This window comes from Cololabis saira, chromosome 21 (assembly GCF_033807715.1).
Source record: "Cololabis saira isolate AMF1-May2022 chromosome 21, fColSai1.1, whole genome shotgun sequence".
Taxonomy (NCBI): domain Eukaryota; kingdom Metazoa; phylum Chordata; class Actinopteri; order Beloniformes; family Belonidae; genus Cololabis; species Cololabis saira.
Window position 1 is genome coordinate 15,596,152 of NC_084607.1, and position 18,582 is coordinate 15,614,733.

The window sequence follows — 18,582 nt, forward strand, 5'->3', positions numbered from 1 at the left end:
AAACAATAAAAGCATCCAAAAAGCACTTGGGCAACTTGCACTGAATTTCTTCACTTGGATATTCTCAATTACCACCAAGGTCTTATATTTAACTCTCCAGGCTTCATAAAGTCTGAGGTTTAAATCAAAAACATTCATCCCCTCCGTGATATCAATAATTCAGCAGTATCTCTACTGTACCACAAAGATTGTTTTCAAGTGAATGTTGTTTTACCCCTTATGTCATTTAGCTGTTTTGAAAATTAAAATTATTTGAAGTAAAACTGTCTCGTCTTGTTTACTGCCGTCACCTCACAGCTAGAAGGTTTCTGGGTCAAATCCAAGCTGGAGTGTGCTCTGATGTGGTTTTCTTGCTCCAATCTAAAAAACAAGCATTTTGAGTTAGTGACTAAATGACTCAAAGGGATGATGGTGTGGTGGCTGGTACCACTGGCTCGTATCAAGTCAGGTTCCCCCGGTCCAGGTCCTCCAAGGCCACTCCCTTGCATGTTTCAGATGTTTCTTGCTCGGACACACCTGATTCATACCTGGCTCACCACCAAGTCTTAATGACTCGTCCTTACTGCAGCACGAAAAATATCCAAACTTCCTGGCAACAGCCCGAGGACCTGAATTAGGGTGTCCAGTTCCAGCTGCTCTGGAGTTGTTTCCTCAACTTCCAACACCAAAATCTTTGTAGGTCTTTTTTTTGGTATTAAACCATCTGTAGGACAGATGTTGGAGTCTCTGGATCTTTGACGGACAGATTATCTGCTTAGTTATTCAATATTTGTATGATCCCCAAACAGGATGAAGCTGATGTGAAAATGGACTTTTAACAGAAACAGCAAAACGTTCAAGCATTGTTGCACTTGGTAAGAAACATTCACTGGATTTATTGCTTTATTTGGATTGAGACATTTGCAAAGCGGCTGGCTGACATTAAAAGACAAAATGAGTTTGCTGTAGTCTTTGATTACTGGCCTCATTATGACTGAAACAAGGCAGGCAGACGTTTGGACTGAACTCATCACACAGTAAGCTTTTGATTTAGCATCCAACAGTTCCCTTTAGTGGTTAAATACTTTCAGTATTTTTTTAAGACATGTAACAGGCTCTAGATGGAAGTTAAAGGAACATTCTGGTGTTTTTACATGTGTCCGCTACAATCAAAGAGATGTGACTGTTTTCCTGGTGCAACATTAAAATACTGCAAGAATATGTAAACACACACACACACACACACACACACACAAAGTACTGCCCCAAGCCTCTAAGGATGATCCTGTGATCTCCAGGAGATTACGATTAATATTAACAACTTTAATGAAGAAAATAATCAGATTAATTTATTAAACTATAATATAAAACAAATGTTAGTGAATAGCACAGAACAAACATGGACATTTCAGATGGTGAGCTAGAAGCTCCAGTTTTATCTTTTTCCCTCCTCACAAATTTGACCAGTGAAAAACGTGACAAACCAGGTTTGCTTATGGTTTAAAACACGATTATTTTGGGGGCTTAATCTGAAGTCAATCAAAATATAATTTCTTACAAACCCTGACTGAATTTTAAACTGTGTAACAGATTCATTGATCTATCGTGGAGTCAAGAGTTGAGGTAAACTACTTCAGCGCGACCAGCACTCCATCTCGATGGGCATCTCTCAAACATTGATCAATTTGTTTTTACGAGTAAAATTCTCTTCCTGTTGACCAAACAGACAGTCAAATCTTACATTTTCTCATCAGACAGTCAGTCTCGAGTCTGGCAAGTGATTTGTGAACTTTTTTTTTGGCAGGGAGACATCTTTGAGGCCAATTTGGAGCCCGTATACAAACAAACCTCATACAAGAATGTGACGAGACAGTGAAAATGTTTGCATGAAGTCCAGCCTCTTTAACAGTGTATCCACACAACCTGAAACCTGCGGTGCGAGTTCCTCTGGAGTCGCGTGATGCCGAACCAGACTGCAGGAGAAAACACACCAGAATGGTCCTTTAACTTGTTCGGGTTGCTACGTGCGGTGCAGGAGGACAGGAATCCCTCAGTCAGTTTGCACCGTGAACAGTAACTGCACACATTCACACTTATCTCCTAAGGCACAGTGTTCCCATCTCATCTGAACGCTCTTTGTGCAGCGATGAGTGGCTTTGGCGTCTCAGCAGCATTTCTTCCCTCTCTTCCTGCGGTCCCGGTCTCTCTGGGCGTTGATGTTGACCGTGTCCCTCTCCCGGTCCCGCTCCCTCTCGGCTCTGCTCTGGCTCTGCTTCTTGGCCCGCAGCACCATGTGGGTGAAGGCCATGAACATCTGAACAAAATACACACACACAGGTCAACATCAAAGGCCATCAGGGTTATCCCAGAATTTATGGATCTAATTCATTTATTTTTCATGTTTTTAACTTATCTCCCTATTGTAAATAGTCAATATAAAACTTTTGGATTGATTTTCAATCGGAATCGGTCATCGTGGTTATTACACAAATCTGCATGGCGATTGTCTGTTCAATGAAGAATTTAAGTTACTTGTGGTGTTAGTGGTCTGATTCTGGACAAATTAAACTAAATCTAGACAATTGTGCTAAGAACACAAAACACCACTTAGAGTATTTCAATTTTCTTAAAAAAAAAAAATGTTAGCATGTGTTTTTGTCAACTTAAAATGAAAAAAATAAATAAAATTGACAATAATTGATATCCTATTTAAGAGAGCAATTGCTACACTTTTCAAATGTGATGTAAGTCATGTTAATGTTTTATTGATGTTACACAAGTGCCAAATATTAATTAAAGTAACCTTTTAGACATGCCGGTGAAAGTATCACATTGTGCACATCTATTATAAAAAAAAAAAAAACACCACACAAAGAACTCTGGTTAATAAATCCAGGGAGTAAGAAGATTTAGCCAGTTTCTCACCTCTAACAGTTCATGTTAGTTCACTCGTCCGCAGGGTTCCATACAAACACAGCGATGGATGGACGCAACTAAAAACATCACCTTTCATTATGTTTAACCATAATAAACACTGTCAGTGTTTAATTTCCTTACAGTAACAGCAAAGTTGATAGACTAGAACAAATGTGATTTTTTTCCTTAACATGACGATGCTACAACAGCAGAGCTCAGTGCTGCATTATTGTTGGTAAAATACTGTTCTTTTGATGGACTTTGGGAGAACATTAAATACCAGTATTCTTTTCTTCCTAAAAGCTGTTTAAAATATTCAAAGTAATCAAAGATCTTATATGAACAGTCTCAACGCCAAAATTTGAGATAAACATTCAGATTTATTAATAATTTACACAGATGCTTGATTGTTTCTAATTTATAAGACGTAAACCTGTTTGCAGATGAGTTCATGTGTATATGGAAATGACCCCAGCTGCTGCAGAGGCAGCGTTGTTATGGAAACAAGTAAGGCTACACACTGATCAGTGTTTTCAGAGCTCAGATCTCCTGTAAACTATAAATATAAGTTAATTACCCCTCTATATACACTAAAGAAACATAAGTCATTAACAACCTTTAAAAGTTAAAAAAAAAAAATTTAAATGAGATATTTAGCTGCAAATGAAACTTGCATATTGTTCCAGCTTTACAAACAACTTGAAGAATTCTTAAAAACTAAACATGAACTCAAACATCGATAACAGTGACTGTAAAAGTAAGACTGACGAAAAGGATTTCATTAAGAAGTCCCGGAGCGTCTCTCACCTCCTCCACATTCATGTTCTCTTTGGCGCTCGTCTCAAAGACGCGAACGCCAACCGACTCCCCAAAACGCACAGCGTCCTGGGTGTCCACCTTTTTCCTGTCAGGATCATCATTTTTGTTCCCCACTGAGAAAAGAAGAAGTAAAAAACATATTTTTAACCCGTTTGAACTGCAGCTACACTCCTGGTGGGTGAATGAAAACATCCATTATCTGATCTATTTAACATTCACTTAGCACATGGAAAACGGGAAGCATTTTTCTTTGGAAATCAAGATGTGAAAAAGCTGCAGGAAAACAAGTTTGATATGTTTGCTTGAAGACTCCTGCAGTGCAACCAAAGGTGTGTTCTCTTCCTGTACTCAACTTATTCTCCTTAGCACCTTATTGTAAACTACATCACTTTAAGAGCCGTTTGTGGTGAAAGTATTGCAGAATAACTAAGATAAGCAAGGAATCAAGTGAATATCTTCGGAGGTTTGATCAAAGTTTAAATATCATGTTACAAGTGATATTGATCGTCTCACCCAGGGGCGGATCTACCGGGGTGGCAAATGCCACCCTAAAATTAACCCTTGCCACCCCAGCTGCCACCCCAGTTTGCAGCAATGAATTCAAAGAAAATTTAACATTTACGAGCACGAAGCTCCAATGTCTGATTACAATGAATGCAGCACGAGAGAACGTGAGGCACGAGACTCCTTTGTTTGGAAAACTGAGTGGCGCGAAACGAGGGAGCCTGCAGTCGCGAAGAAGGGAGACACGGGAGGAAAGAGGTAAAAACTGATAAAACCATCTATCAAATAAGGTGCATTTAAGAGATATTGCTTTGACTTCTTCAAACAAATATTCATGTTTGCTTAAATATGAATCATTGGGAAAACTTGTAAGTGTTAAAGTGTAATGAGATGGGGACAGAGTATTCATATTTTGTGTACAATGTCATTTAGATCTATTGCTCAGGTTAAATTAAAATAACCTAAAATGCTCTCCCAGACTAAAATGTTAGTGTGTGTTTACACAGTCTGATGGTTATAGCCAGTACTGTAGTTGAGGGGGAATGAGGGGCGATGGCATCCCCTCCTGAAATAAAAACGGTCCAAATCATCCCCCCTGTAAAACTGCCATCCCCCCTTTCCATCCCTTATGTAATTTCATCAATGAATGTGGTTTTACTGCTATTTCAACATTTAGAGTCATCACCAGAAAAATAACTTATTTGACAATTTTCACCTGTTTCAAGTACATTTTCACTTGAAATGAGTAGGAAAATCTGCCAGTGGAACAAGATTTATCTTCTTATTACAAGCAATAAAATCTTGTTCTACTGGCAGATTTTTCTACTTATTTCAAGTGAAAATCTACTTGAAACAGGTAAATTGTCGTTTTTTCCAGTGATGAGTCTTGTTTTAAGTGTAATGAGATTTTTTTTTACTAAAATGAGACATTTTAACTAGAAATAAGACAAATATTCTTGTTAAGATTTTGGGTTTTTGCAGTGATCCATTTTACTTATCCTGTGAAGGACAGAGGCATATTGATAAGATCAGAAAAGTGTTTTTTATTGTTGTGTTTGATGTATTTGATGTAAGCCCAGTGGATATTTAAAGCTTACAGAAGGCTGAATTTAACTGCTGCTATGTCATTCCTGTAGTATTTCTGCAGGTGTTTTGGTCAGTGCTATTATTTGTAATATATTATATTATTTGTAATCAGCACAAATTATCTGTCCCCATATGATAAAATCCACCATCCCCCCTGATTTTTTTTTTTACAACTCGAGTACTGGTTATAACTAATTGTTGTCAGTTGTTATATTGTAAAATTAGTGCAGATGCAGTGCAGTTTGAATCTTTCCTCCCCTCCATCTTCTAGATGTATCCAAGTCCAGGTATGAGGTGCCAGCACAGCCAAAGCGGGAAAGTTTCCCGAAGACCCTCCAGGGAGGAGCCAGGAGAAGCTTCCGCACTGACTGGTACAAATCTCACCCCTGGTTAGAATATTCGCAATCTAAAGCTTACTGTTTTGCGTGTAGGCATTTTTCCCTCCCCGACGCTCCAAAGACTGTTTTCACCTCATCTGAGGGTTATCGCAACTGGAAAAAAGCTACAATGAAAGACTGTGGTTTCTGTTCTCATGCCAGATCTGAAGGCCATGTCAATGCAATGTTAGCATGGACAGAGAACAAGAAAAATGTGGATAAAAATAGCTCAATGTTTGGGCTAATGGATGAGCAAAAAAAGAAGCAGGTGGCTGAAAATCAATACTACATTAAAACATTAGCTGAAATTTTAGTCCTAACAGCCACAGAAAACAGCACAGCGGGGTCACAGGGAGTCTCTAGACTCAGAAAAAAGGGTGTTTTTCTGTCTATGTTACACCTGCTGGGTAACCATAACCCCATCATAAGCTGTAAGCCATGATCAGCAATATTAAAATAATAAAAGCCTTGCAATATTTCAGTTGATTTGTAATGAATCCAGAATGTATGACATTTTTGTAATTGCATTACAGAAAATCACAATATTCTAATTTTCTGAGACAGTCCTGCATGTGGGATTCATATTCTAAGTTATGTATAAAGTCCTGCAAGCAGAAATACTTGAGTGTAAATTATATTGTCTACTATTTCTCATCAAACTGCCTCAGTGTGCGTGTGTGTGTGTGTGTGTGTGTATATATATATATATATATATATATATATATATATATATATATATATATATATATATATACACACACACACACACACACACACACATACACATACATACGTCTGCCATATGTTGCCACCCCTCAAAAATTCCTGCCCCCCTCTCGCCACCCCATAAATATTTTTCTAGATCCGCCCCTGGTCTCACCCAAGCTGCAGAAAGAAAAGCCGTCAAGTGTCTCCATTAGTGCAACCAACTCACCCAGAATCTTGCAGACGGTGTCACAGTTCTGGGAAATTTCATTCAACCACCTCTTCACATTTACAAACGACTCTGGATTAGTCACATCGTAAACAATGATGACACCGTGGGTGTTCCTGTAGTACCTGCAGGAACGACAGAAGAATGATTAACTCAGGACCTCGTGATGGCGTTGCAGCTTTATGTTCAGGCATACAGAAAACCCAAAGTTCTCCATTTACGTTGAGGTGATGGTTCTGAATCGCTCTTGCCCAGCCGTGTCCCAGATCTGCAGCTTCACCCGCTCACCATCGATGTCCACCGTTCGGATCTTGAAGTCCACGCCGATGGTGGTGATGTAGCTGCCTGTGGGAGACCAAATGACTGTCACAAATCTCACCGACACAAATCTCGTGAGTTACAGAAAAGATGAGCCTGAACTAGGGCTGTGCGATTAATCGATTTTAAATCTAAATCGGATTTATTAATCAAGACGATGTTAAAAAAAGGAAAATCGGAAAATCGATTTTCATTTTTTGCAGCTGGCTGCATTACAGACAGAGTTCGTCTAGTCATCTTTGTTTTGTCAAGAAAATTGTAAATGTTGTCACTTTACTAAACTCAAGGAGGATTTACAGTATCTTTCAATTGCACTTCATTCCCAATAGGGACATTTGTTTGCTATTTTTCTTTAAAAATAAAAGATAAAATATTTGAAACAATTTATCCCATTGTCTTTTGTAGTTTTACCAAAAAAATCGAAATCGAAAATCGGGTTTTCAGAGAAAAAAAATTGGGGATTTTATTTTTGTCCAAAATCGCCCAGCCCTAGCAAAAGGTTTAAACAACCACCTGTACCAACTATAAAGTGACTGTAAGAAGACTAAACTAAGCATTCTTGTTGCCAGTTAAAGCCTCCTCCCTCAACAGTACAAATGCTTTCACTTCTTTATGTCTCCTAATCAGAACTGGCTAGCTCACTTTAGTTTCAGCCCTTCACACCCTTCCTGCTCACTTCCAGTCTGCTCACAGGGCCTGAGATATTAAGTGTCATTCCAACCCAGCTGGTGAAGGGTGGGAAGACAAAGACTGTTTCTCATCTCTCTGCTTCTACAGCCAGGGCCAAATAATTTTGGAAGCGACGCAAATTGTGTTTCACATGTTTCTGCTGCTTCAGACTCACATTGTTTCTAGATTGTTGTGTAAACTCATATATTAAGATAGATTAATTGGCATAAAAGTCTAACTCTAGCACAAAAATCTTATTGTAGTTGTATTTTGACCCCAGAACAACATTCACATAATTTCAGTAATCCTCTGATCAGCATGTTAAAGTACAAAAGAAAAGCAGTCAAGGCTTCACTGCGTTCTGGTGTCAAATATGTGCAGCCACTACAGTGAAAAACCTGTCAGGATGTCCAAGAGTGTTCAGCAAGCCCCACAACTGCTTCCTTGTGAGGATTCAGCAGAAGAGCTGTTTCAACAGCACTGCAGGGCTTGCTCAACAATAGCAGCTGGTGGGTGGGAAGAATCCGCATGCAGAGTGAGGCGAAGACGTCTGAACAACGGCCTGGTGTTAAGAAAGGAAGCCACCTCCCTCCACAAAAAACATCCTGACAGACTGAAATTCAGCGGGAAATACAAAAATTGGACTACAATGGTGCAAGGTTGTGTGCTCTGTTGAAGTGCCCTTCCACCTGTTCAGGAGATCCGGAGGTGGGGGAACAGTTACCCATTAAATCTATCATCTTACAGTGAAATCTTCTGATGTGATCAACAAGTGGGGCGGATCCTCATCTAAATGTTTTTTAGTATGACATGAAAACAGACAAAAAAAAGCTCCAAGAGCTCTGAAGCAGCAAGTTTGCTAAACAAATTTAGGTACATCTTTATACTTCCCTTCCTTTTTCTCATCACATTTTAGTTCTTCCCAGCTGGGATGGAACGGAAAGAAAAAAAAATATCTGGCATTCTTTCTTCACAGCTGTCGCGTTAAATCCTCAACTCAAGATGAGTCTTTAGGAACAGCTGCAACACTAATTCCTTACTTTTGTTGAATCAGACACCAGGAATAACCCCAGCTCAGGGCCGCTGGCTGGCGCGGTGGTTAGAGAAAGAAGCCCATGTACTGCTGCAGCAGTTGCAGGTTCCACTCCCGGCCTGCAGCCCTTTGCTGCATGTCCTCATTCTCCCTCTCTACTCCCTTCCTGTCTGTACACTTTAAAAAAAATCTTTAAAGAAAATTAATAACCCCAGCTCTCCAGTTCACAAACTAATGGATGACGGCCTTCTCTTGTACACAGTCCTTCATGACTTCCTTGTTTACTTTTCATTTGATCCACAGAAGGACTTGGGTCATGACCCTTTTTATATTGTGCCAGAGATTTTCTTCTCCTGACTTGTTTACTTTCTTCCCCCCAGCTCAATTTTAGCAGTTATGACGCCCCTTACGATGCTGAAATCAGGTCTCAGATCCACAGCAGGAGGATCCAGGACAGAGGGGCACAAATGGATAAATTCTTTATTTTAACAAACAAGGAACCAGTTTGATTTTAAACCCCCTCATCCGTGCTTGAGACTGCATCTCAAGTGCAGCCACGAGAGGAAATGCCACACAAAGTTGTTCATTCTGTGCAGTTTTTTGAGGGGAGTTTTTGGAGGCATATTAATGCAAAGCAAGTTTATTTCTATAGCACTATTCAACAAATTGCGAATTTAAATCTTTGTTAAGAAACAATTTACTTGAAGAATGTAGTTATCATCTGTAGAATGGATATACTGTTTGATGTGGTTTTTGAGTGATGTATTTTGTATTGTGTATTTTATTGCTGCTGTTGTCTTGGCCAGGTCTTCCTTGCAAAAGAGATCTGGTATCTCAATGGGACTTCCTGGTTAAACAAAAGGTTAAATAAATAAAATAAACAACAAGGTGATTCACAGTGCTTTACAAAGATATTAAAACATAAATAAAAAGCATGATTTAAAGTTTAAACAAAAAAAAGCAATTAAATAAAATAAAATTCTCAACCCCGAGGTACTCTAACCCAGACAGAGTTTACAGGATTTAAAATATGATTACATTTTGAAACTCAAATTTAAAAGTACCATTGTAGAAAAGAGTTTAAAAGCAATAAATAAAGACAGTAGGGGTGTAACAGTACACGCATTCGTACCGTCAGTACGGTGCAGATGTGTACCGATCCGAATACAAATGTTTAACAGAAGCTAATTAACAGGCTTGTTTTCCGCACAGAGCATACTTCAAGTCAGAGTTCCCACACAGATATCTTAAGTGGCGGACAGGAAGTTTGTAGTCAGCACCGGACTTGCACGTGATTTTTTCCCCCCTGCTAGCAGCCATCATGACTGATGCAAACAAAAAGCCGGAGCTTGAAGACCCTCACTTATCTTTAAGGTCTCCTGTTTGGGAACACTTCGGTTTCCCGGTGAAAAACAGACAGACGAGTAGATAAGACGAAAGCAGTGTGCCAACGTTGTTCACCAGCAATCGGGCATGTTTCTGGCAACACGTCAAACCTCAAAACATTTGAAATGGCACCAGGCAAATGTGAAAATTGCTGCCGCAAGGGAAAAAAAAACGGCACTGCTGCCTTTGACATTTAAACAGGCTTTTCCCAGTCAATCAGATCAGGCTAAAACAATAACTAATGCCATTGGTGTTTTGATAGCGGCGGATCACGTTTTACATTTAGTTTATTTTGAGAATATTTTATTTATTGGAGGACTTGTTAATAAATTTAAGCAGTATTCTATTTTTTATTCCTATTTATGTGTTGCTTTTGTAAAGTTTGATTACCTTGTTTACTTATTATTTGTATTTATCACTGGTGAGAATCCTTCATAAGCCCACCTTGGTTTTCTTTTTTCTCATCTGCACTGCACTAATTATTGTATTGTCACTATTTTTGGATTTGTTTTTAATATGTGCGAACAAATAAACTAAAATAATTTATATATATATATTTTTTTTTTTAATAGGAAAATGTAAAACTCTTTGAAAATTAAAAGAAAAGCAATTTTTATGTTGTGTTTTTTCCCCCTTACTGTACCGAGTGATTTTGTATACCGTTACACCCCTAACAGACGGATATAAGTCAAAAAGAATTAAACAAATGAGATGCAAGAACTAATGGTTGCAGTGCATTTTGGTGGGTTATTGAAATGCAGCAGTAAATAACTGACTTCAATGACTTATAGCAACACAGTTTCAGCAGCCCTGATGCATTCTGGGAGTTTGTTCCACAGGTGGGGAGCATAAATGCTGGATGCTGCCTCACCGTGTTTGGTTCCAACTGTGGGTACAGAAAGTAGGTGTGACCCCGACCAACCAAGGTCATAATGGACCGGGAGATCAGAGATGTATTTTGGCCCTCGACCATTCAGAGATTTATAAACCAAGAGCAGGATTTTAAAATCTTTTCTGTGACAGACAGGAAGCCAGTGTAAAGATCTAAGAACTGGAGTTATATGGTCCACTCTGGTGGTCTTAGTGAGGACTCGGGCGGCAGCTTTCTGAACTAACTGCAGCTGTGTGATGGATTTTTTTTGGGAGACACGTGAGAACAGCGTTACAGTCGTCCAGTCTACTCAAGATAAAAGGATGGACAAGTTATCCTCAGTCTTTTAATCCTCTATATGTTACTTTAGGTGATAATGGGCTGAAAAATTCAGGTCTAAGTCCAGAACCACTCCCAGACTTCTGGCTTGGCTATTTGTTTTTAGCTTTACTGCTTGAAGCTGAGTGCTGACTTTTAATCTTTCTTCCTTGGTTCCAAACACTTATTTCTGTTTTGTCTTCATTTAACTGAAGAATATTCTGGTACATCCAATTAAGTGATAACATGTCTGACACTACATCTAATCTGGATGTTTTAATATCATTTAATATACAGGCTGCCTTATCCCTAAAATATCACCAAAAAAAGAGGGTTTCCAATGAAGCTCCAAACATGTCAGGACAGTTCTTATAAAGCAACTCACCAGAGAAGGAGTTGTCGGCAAAGCGGAGCAGGAGGCTGCTTTTCCCCACATCTGTGGGAGGAACAGAGATCAGATTAGGGAGCGAGTTAAACCAGTTATAGTCTAGATGGAAAGGGGGGTCCACGCGCACCCCCCGGATTTTTTTATGCCACCTGATTTTTTTTAATCCTTTAAATGTCTAGTTTCAGAATTTGGTCAGTGCCAAGATCAACTAATGTCTGAAAGGCTTCGTTTTTACACTTAATTGCATCTAACTCCAGACCAGAAAATTGAAATTTGAGATTGGCAAAGTAGCATATCCTATCATACATACAAGCCACAGAGACTAATAAACACATTTATTTTTGCTGCAACCACCTAGCAATGACCAAAACAATCTAGCAACCACCTATCAACAACTTTTAAGACCCTAACTACCCTAGCAACCACCCTAGCAACCACACCTAAAAGAACTTAAAACCTCCTTGGTCTAGAAGGAAAATGGGTTTCAAGGGTAACCCCTATTATTTATGTCATCTACTTTTTGTTATCATCAAAGTGTCTTCTTTCAGAATTTGTCAGGTGCCAACCTGAAATCATCTCCCAAAGGCTTTATTTTTTATCCTTGTACTGCGAACCCCGACCAGAAAACTCTAAACACCGACATAGTATGTGGTGCAACTTTTGTCCTAAACAACTTACAGAGACAAATTAATACATTTTCCAAGCCAACTCTGATAGGCCATCACGTAGCAACCACCTTTAAGACCCTAGCAACGACCCTAGCAACCACCCTAGCAACCGCCTCTGTAAGTTGTTTAGGACAAAAGTTACACCACATTGTAGAGACAAATGAATATATTTACCCAGGCAACTCTGTTAAAATGAACACAATAAAATAATTGTTTATTACATTTGACTACACACTGACTGTTTAAAACAAAAATCATAAATAAAAAGGCAAAAAATGTGTGTAGGATGCAGTTAACTTGTGACTAATCGTCAAATTCGCCATCACTGAGGAGATCTTCTATCTCTAATTCTTCCATTTCTAAGTCTTCATCATTCTTATACTCGTTGTCCTCTTCATCACCAGATATATACATATGTGTGTATATGTATATATATATATATATATATATATATATATATATATATATATATATATATATACACACCAGACAGCAATAGCTCCAAGCTTGATGTAATTAAGAGCACCAGGATGGGTGAGTTGAATATTTGTGAGAAAGGCCTCAAACCAGTTCAGGTACCTATGAAAAATGAATCGTTTAAAGATCAACTTAGTAAGCAATTACAAGTTTGTCACTTATTTTTACATTAAGTAATAAAAGAATAAGTTAAAATAGATTATTAATAGATTACCTGGAGTAATTGTGGCCATCATACGTGAAGAAGAGATCCGCCATGGCGCCATTACAGTGATGGAAGAGCTCGAAGTTGTTGGTTTTCACAGCAACATCCATCATGAAGACCAGCCTCGCATGATCCATCACGGAGAGCCAGAACATTCTTGTTTTACCCAGATGTCTTCTGCGTACCTTGTCTTGGTATTGTTGGTACTGACCGATCAGGTTTAGGAGTGAGGGATCCTTCAGAGTGGTGTCAAGGTTCTCCGAAGAGCAGCAGTGGATGAGGTTGATTAGGGTCATGTGGGATGTCTGGCTTCTCGTCATCTAGGAAGACATCGAAGAGCAGCCGTTCAAGTGCTTCTGTGACTGCCTTCAGACTAAAGAGAGCCTTGGCATATGATTTCCCACTTAGGATGTGTTTCAGGCAACCACTGGTTGCGAGGCCTGCCTCAATGAGGATCTCTGCATAGCCGGCTCCAAGACACTTATGGCCAGTGAGCCTGCCCTTGTAATTCATGGCTGTATGGAACTTGCCAATAAGGACGACATGCCTACTGAATTCCTCCTCATATTTCCATACTATAGGACAGGCCTTCATCACCACTCCTAGGTCAAATGTGTTGATCGTGTATGGCTGTCCAACCTCCTCGGTTGCTGCCTCAGACCTCTTGAGGATCTCCTACACCACTGCGTTGTCTGTTATAGGCTGGTCGATGGGCGTGTAGAAGTCGATAGTAGATTTCCATTTTCCAACCAGTGGTTGCCTGAAACACATCCTAAGTGGGAAATCATATGCCAAGGCTCTCTTTAGTCTGAAGGCAGTCACAGAAGCACTTGAACGGCTGCTCTTCGATGTCTTCCTAGATGACGAGAAGCCAGACATCCCACATGAAACCCTAATCAACCTCATCCACTGCTGCTCTTCGGAGAACCTTGACACCACTCTGAAGGATCCCTCACTCCTAAACCTGATCGGTCAGTACCAACAATACCAAGACAAGGTACGCAGAAGACATCTGGGTAAAACAAGAATGTTCTGGCTCTCCGTGATGGATCATGCGAGGCTGGTCTTCATGATGGATGTTGCTGTGAAAACCAACAACTTCGAGCTCTTCCATCACTGTAATGGCGCCATGGCGGATCTCTTCTTCACGTATGATGGCCACAATTACTCCAGGTAATCTATTAATAATCTATTTTAACTTATTCTTTTATTACTTAATGTAAAAATAAGTGACAAACTTGTAATTGCTTACTAAGTTGATCTTTAAACGATTCATTTTTCATAGGTACCTGAACTGGTTTGAGGCCTTTCTCACAAATATTCAACTCACCCATCCTGGTGCTCTTGATTACATCAAGCTTGGAGCTATTGCTGTCTGGTGTGTATATATATATATATATATATATATATATATATATATATATATATATATATATATACATATACACACATATGTATATATCTGGTGATGAAGAGGACAACGAGTATAAGAATGATGAAGACTTAGAAATGGAAGAATTAGAGATAGAAGATCTCCTCAGTGATGGCGAATTTGACGATTAGTCACAAGTTAACTGCATCCTACACACATTTTTTGCCTTTTTATTTACAATTTTTGTTTTAAACAGTCAGTGTGTAGTCAAATGTAATAAACAATTATTTTATTGTGTTCATTTTAACAGAGTTGCCTGGGTAAATATATTCATTTGTCTCTACAATGTGGTGTAACTTTTGTCCTAAACAACTTACAGAGGCGGTTGCTAGGGTGGTTGCTAGGGTCGTTGCTAGGGTCTTAAAGGTGGTTGCTACGTGATGGCCTATCAGAGTTGGCTTGGAAAATGTATTAATTTGTCTCTGTAAGTTGTTTAGGACAAAAGTTGCACCACATACTATGTCGGTGTTTAGAGTTTTCTGGTCGGGGTTCGCAGTACAAGGATAAAAAATAAAGCCTTTGGGAGATGATTTCAGGTTGGCACCTGACAAATTCTGAAAGAAGACACTTTGATGATAACAAAAAGTAGATGACATAAATAATAGGGGTTACCCTTGAAACCCATTTTCCTTCTAGACCAAGGAGGTTTTAAGTTCTTTTAGGTGTGGTTGCTAGGGTGGTTGCTAGGGTAGTTAGGGTCTTAAAAGTTGTTGATAGGTGGTTGCTAGGTTGTTTTGGTCGTTGCTAGGTGGTTGCAGCAAAAATAAATGTGTTTATTAGTCTCTGTGGCTTGTATGTATGATAGGATATGCTACTTTGCCAATCTCAAATTTCAATTTTCTGGTCTGGAGTTAGATGCAATTAAGTGTAAAAACGAAGCCTTTCAGACATTAGTTGATCTTGGCACTGACCAAATTCTGAAACTAGACATTTAAAGGATTAAAAAAAATCAGGTGGCATAAAAAAATCCGGGGGGTGCGCGTGGACCCCCCTTTCCATCTAGACTATTAAGTCTCAGGTTTATTTCCAGGAAGACGATTTGCTTCCTCAGTGATGGCCTCCTTCCTCACAGTAAAACATGCCTGGGAGAAAGCACGACAAGAAAAGTGAAACAAAGATTGAAACAAAAAAGGTGAAGGCTTAACTCATACTGAGCTTTAAATGTGTGATTAAAGAAAAACCTGAGGAGCCCAACCTGAAATAGTTTGCTTAAAATCTCCTGAGAGGACCAGAGGCAACTTAATGAAGACAAGTTCAGACAAAGCAGGAGCATACCGATAAATCGAAGGATAAGGACATATGATGTGCAGTACGTTTAAACAAATTTTTGTTTAAATGCATTCAATTAGTTCTCTATGAAACAAAAAATATATTAAAAAAAAAAGATTGTTTCTGAAAACCTAAATATATATTATTCCTTAAACTATTCCTGCTGGGATTTTACTGTGTGAAAAAAGATTTTAATGGTGAGTTTCTTCCAAGTCTCTCTTCAGATTTGATTCAATATTTTGGGATTTATGTGTGTGTAATATATATATATATGTATATATGTGTATATATATATATATATATATATATATATATATATATATATATATATATAAAAATCAGACATTATGATGTTAAACTTAGAATCGGACTTACATCCAATACCTATTATATCCTACCAGTTAACAACCCTGTAAGCCGTCAAGAGACGACAAGCTGCAGGTTAAATGACATCCTACAAACTGTGGCGAATCAGTTTCAGAAACAGATTATTCGACTGGAACTAGAGAAGAACATGGGGTTCCCTCATGTGTCTATACTCCAACAATCCAAGCTCTAGCATAGATGTTCCTCCTCCTGATATGAGACTTCCTGGTTATTTATGTTATCACTTTGACAAGCAGACAAACGAGCCACTAATATCTCGATTCCAGCTCTCAACCAAGCGACTAAAGCCAGTCGACTCCCACTGCGGTCAGACTCCAGACCAGTCATCTGCTTCACTCTCCACAAAGTTTAGACTGCTGCCTCTCGCACACTATTGAACCAAGAAATGATGAAGTAGTTAACCATTTTCAATTGGCAATTCAAATTTAACTTTATTTATATTGCACCAACTGACAACAAAGGCCACTTTAAGGCTTTTTACCGATAAGTAAATTCCAAAACAGTCCAACTCTATTTACTACGTTTAATTACAGTCACCAGCCGCATTACAGTATTAGGTACATCTGATAAATGGCGAGTCTATTTGTATCAGGTGTACTTAACAAAGGGCCCCGAGAGTGGATTTTCAAATTTGGTCCGATTAGTCCCAGGCAAATGAATTAAAGAATGTGAGGGGTTGAAAACTTAAAATAAACATCCGCAAATCTTGGTTTTCTGCAACAAACTTAGGTACAACTCATCTGCCAAACATACTAGGGAGTGTCTATCACCGTCTACCATTAACCCTGGATTAGTCATCAATACAAGGACAGTAGCTCAGACCTGTCAATTTGCAGTCCTATTATTCTTTCACATGAGAAAAATATCACACACTACCTGGTATGTGTTTTTTTTTGTTAGTAACGAACCAGTCTGCTGTGCATAAAAGCCTGAAGACCTACAGGACCACAAAAACAAGACAAAGACTCTACTCTGTTAAATCTGACAGAAAAAAGAATAAATGTGTGAGGCTTGTAGTGTTGACCTCTTCCTCTTAAATTCAGTCTGCAAAATTTTCCATTCAATGTGCATGTTCTTTGAGGGTCATACCAACCTTGCACACAATCTGTTCTGCAGAGCAGACAAAACAGCAGGCATCAAGGCAAAAAGCAAAGGCTTGTAAAAAAAAAAAAAAAAAAAAAAAAAAAAAAACAGGATTTCTAAAAGTGATCATTTTAAAGATCTGAAAGATAAGTCATATTAGAGATCCAAACCAGAATTATGTAAACAACATACTTTGACAGACGATTAGTTTTAAATGAATCAAATATACTAACTGGAGTCTCCAATGATGAGCAGCTTAAAGAGATGATTGTAGTCTTTCCCTGCCATTTGAAGGGTCTCTTATTGAATTTCCCAGTAAAACCAGTTTCATAGGAAGAGGGGATCTCCCTTCTTTGCACGTGCACATACAGTTTTGTTTTTGCTTAGTTCCACTTCTGGATATGACCAGGTGAGAACGGCTGAAGAGTTTCTCCACGGATCACCGGCATTATTCTCTGGTCAGAAGGACATTTCTGGTAGAATGTCTTGTTTTATGTTTGGCTTTGTGCCACGGTTTCACTTCAGATGTTCACAACATCCTCTCTGGTTTCAGTATAAAACAAACGCAGCAACAGGCAAAACGCGTGGCCTTTTTGGAAGAACTCTGCATCTATGATTCATGCTCGTGTGCCAACATTGGCTGCATGGTTCCACCTTAGTTCCAGTTACACCCAGTGACGCTGCTGCAGGGGACTTCCAGTTTTGTCAATGCAGGATCCACTCCCACCTGCGGTTGTAGTCCCACATCGAGCATACACTCTTCAAGTCTCCATGGTGGGGATATTTTGTAGTTGTAGTAGGGGTCATAAATGACTTACTACTTTGAACTCATAACTCTATCCCTTTTTGTAAAAATGCCAAAAAAAACAGAGATGTTCCTCTTTTCCACTGCAGCTAAGCGAAGGTTCCTTTAATTGATCCGTTTATTTCACTTCCTCAAGCAGTTGGGCAAAAAGCGACCTCTTCCCTGTTTCTTGTCACAAAAATGGCTCACTTCTTCTGTTCAGGATGCAAAGGTGCTAAACAAAGACACAGAGGAAACGAGAGGTTAGACCCAGCCATATTAATATGATTATCAGTGAATTTGTTTGTTTGTTTTATGGTGTGTGTACAGCCTAGCCCCCTCCTATCCTTCCTGGCAGCCCTTCAAACAGCTGAGTCACTAAAGATAAGTTCCTCACTCTGCTTTATCCTCTCATCCTATAATTTAGCTGAGACAGCTACTGTACTCCAGAAACTGTGACAAAAGCTCCCAATCAGTGTGTTTTTTTTTTCATCCTACAGGACCCCATGTCATAATTCTTAACATGTGGACAACCTTTCCATTCATTCACATCTCTTCATTGCTCTAATATCCTAGCCGTAGGGTATGGCGTAAGCTCTGCGTCAATTTAACGCAGAACCATAAATCAGCCTTTAGCCGTAAGGTCCCAGTCTTTCCTGTTTTCATGGAAAACTGTCGT

The 18,582-nt window shown here is 39.0% G+C and overlaps 1 protein-coding gene across 1 annotated transcript; it reads right to left on the reverse strand.

Annotated features, from left to right (window-relative positions):
- Positions 1-762: 762 nt before the first annotated feature.
- si:dkey-16l2.16 (ras-related protein Rab-35) lies at positions 763-18,137 on the reverse strand. Its single transcript, XM_061712209.1, has 6 exons — positions 17,353-18,137; positions 11,596-11,646; positions 6,837-6,960; positions 6,616-6,740; positions 3,703-3,827; positions 763-2,293 (listed from the first exon to the last, which is right to left on the reverse strand). Exons 1-6 carry the CDS (start codon positions 17,405-17,407, stop codon positions 2,144-2,146), a joined length of 630 nt encoding a protein of 209 aa, XP_061568193.1. The 5' UTR covers positions 17,408-18,137; the 3' UTR covers positions 763-2,143.
- Positions 18,138-18,582: the final 445 nt, after the last annotated feature.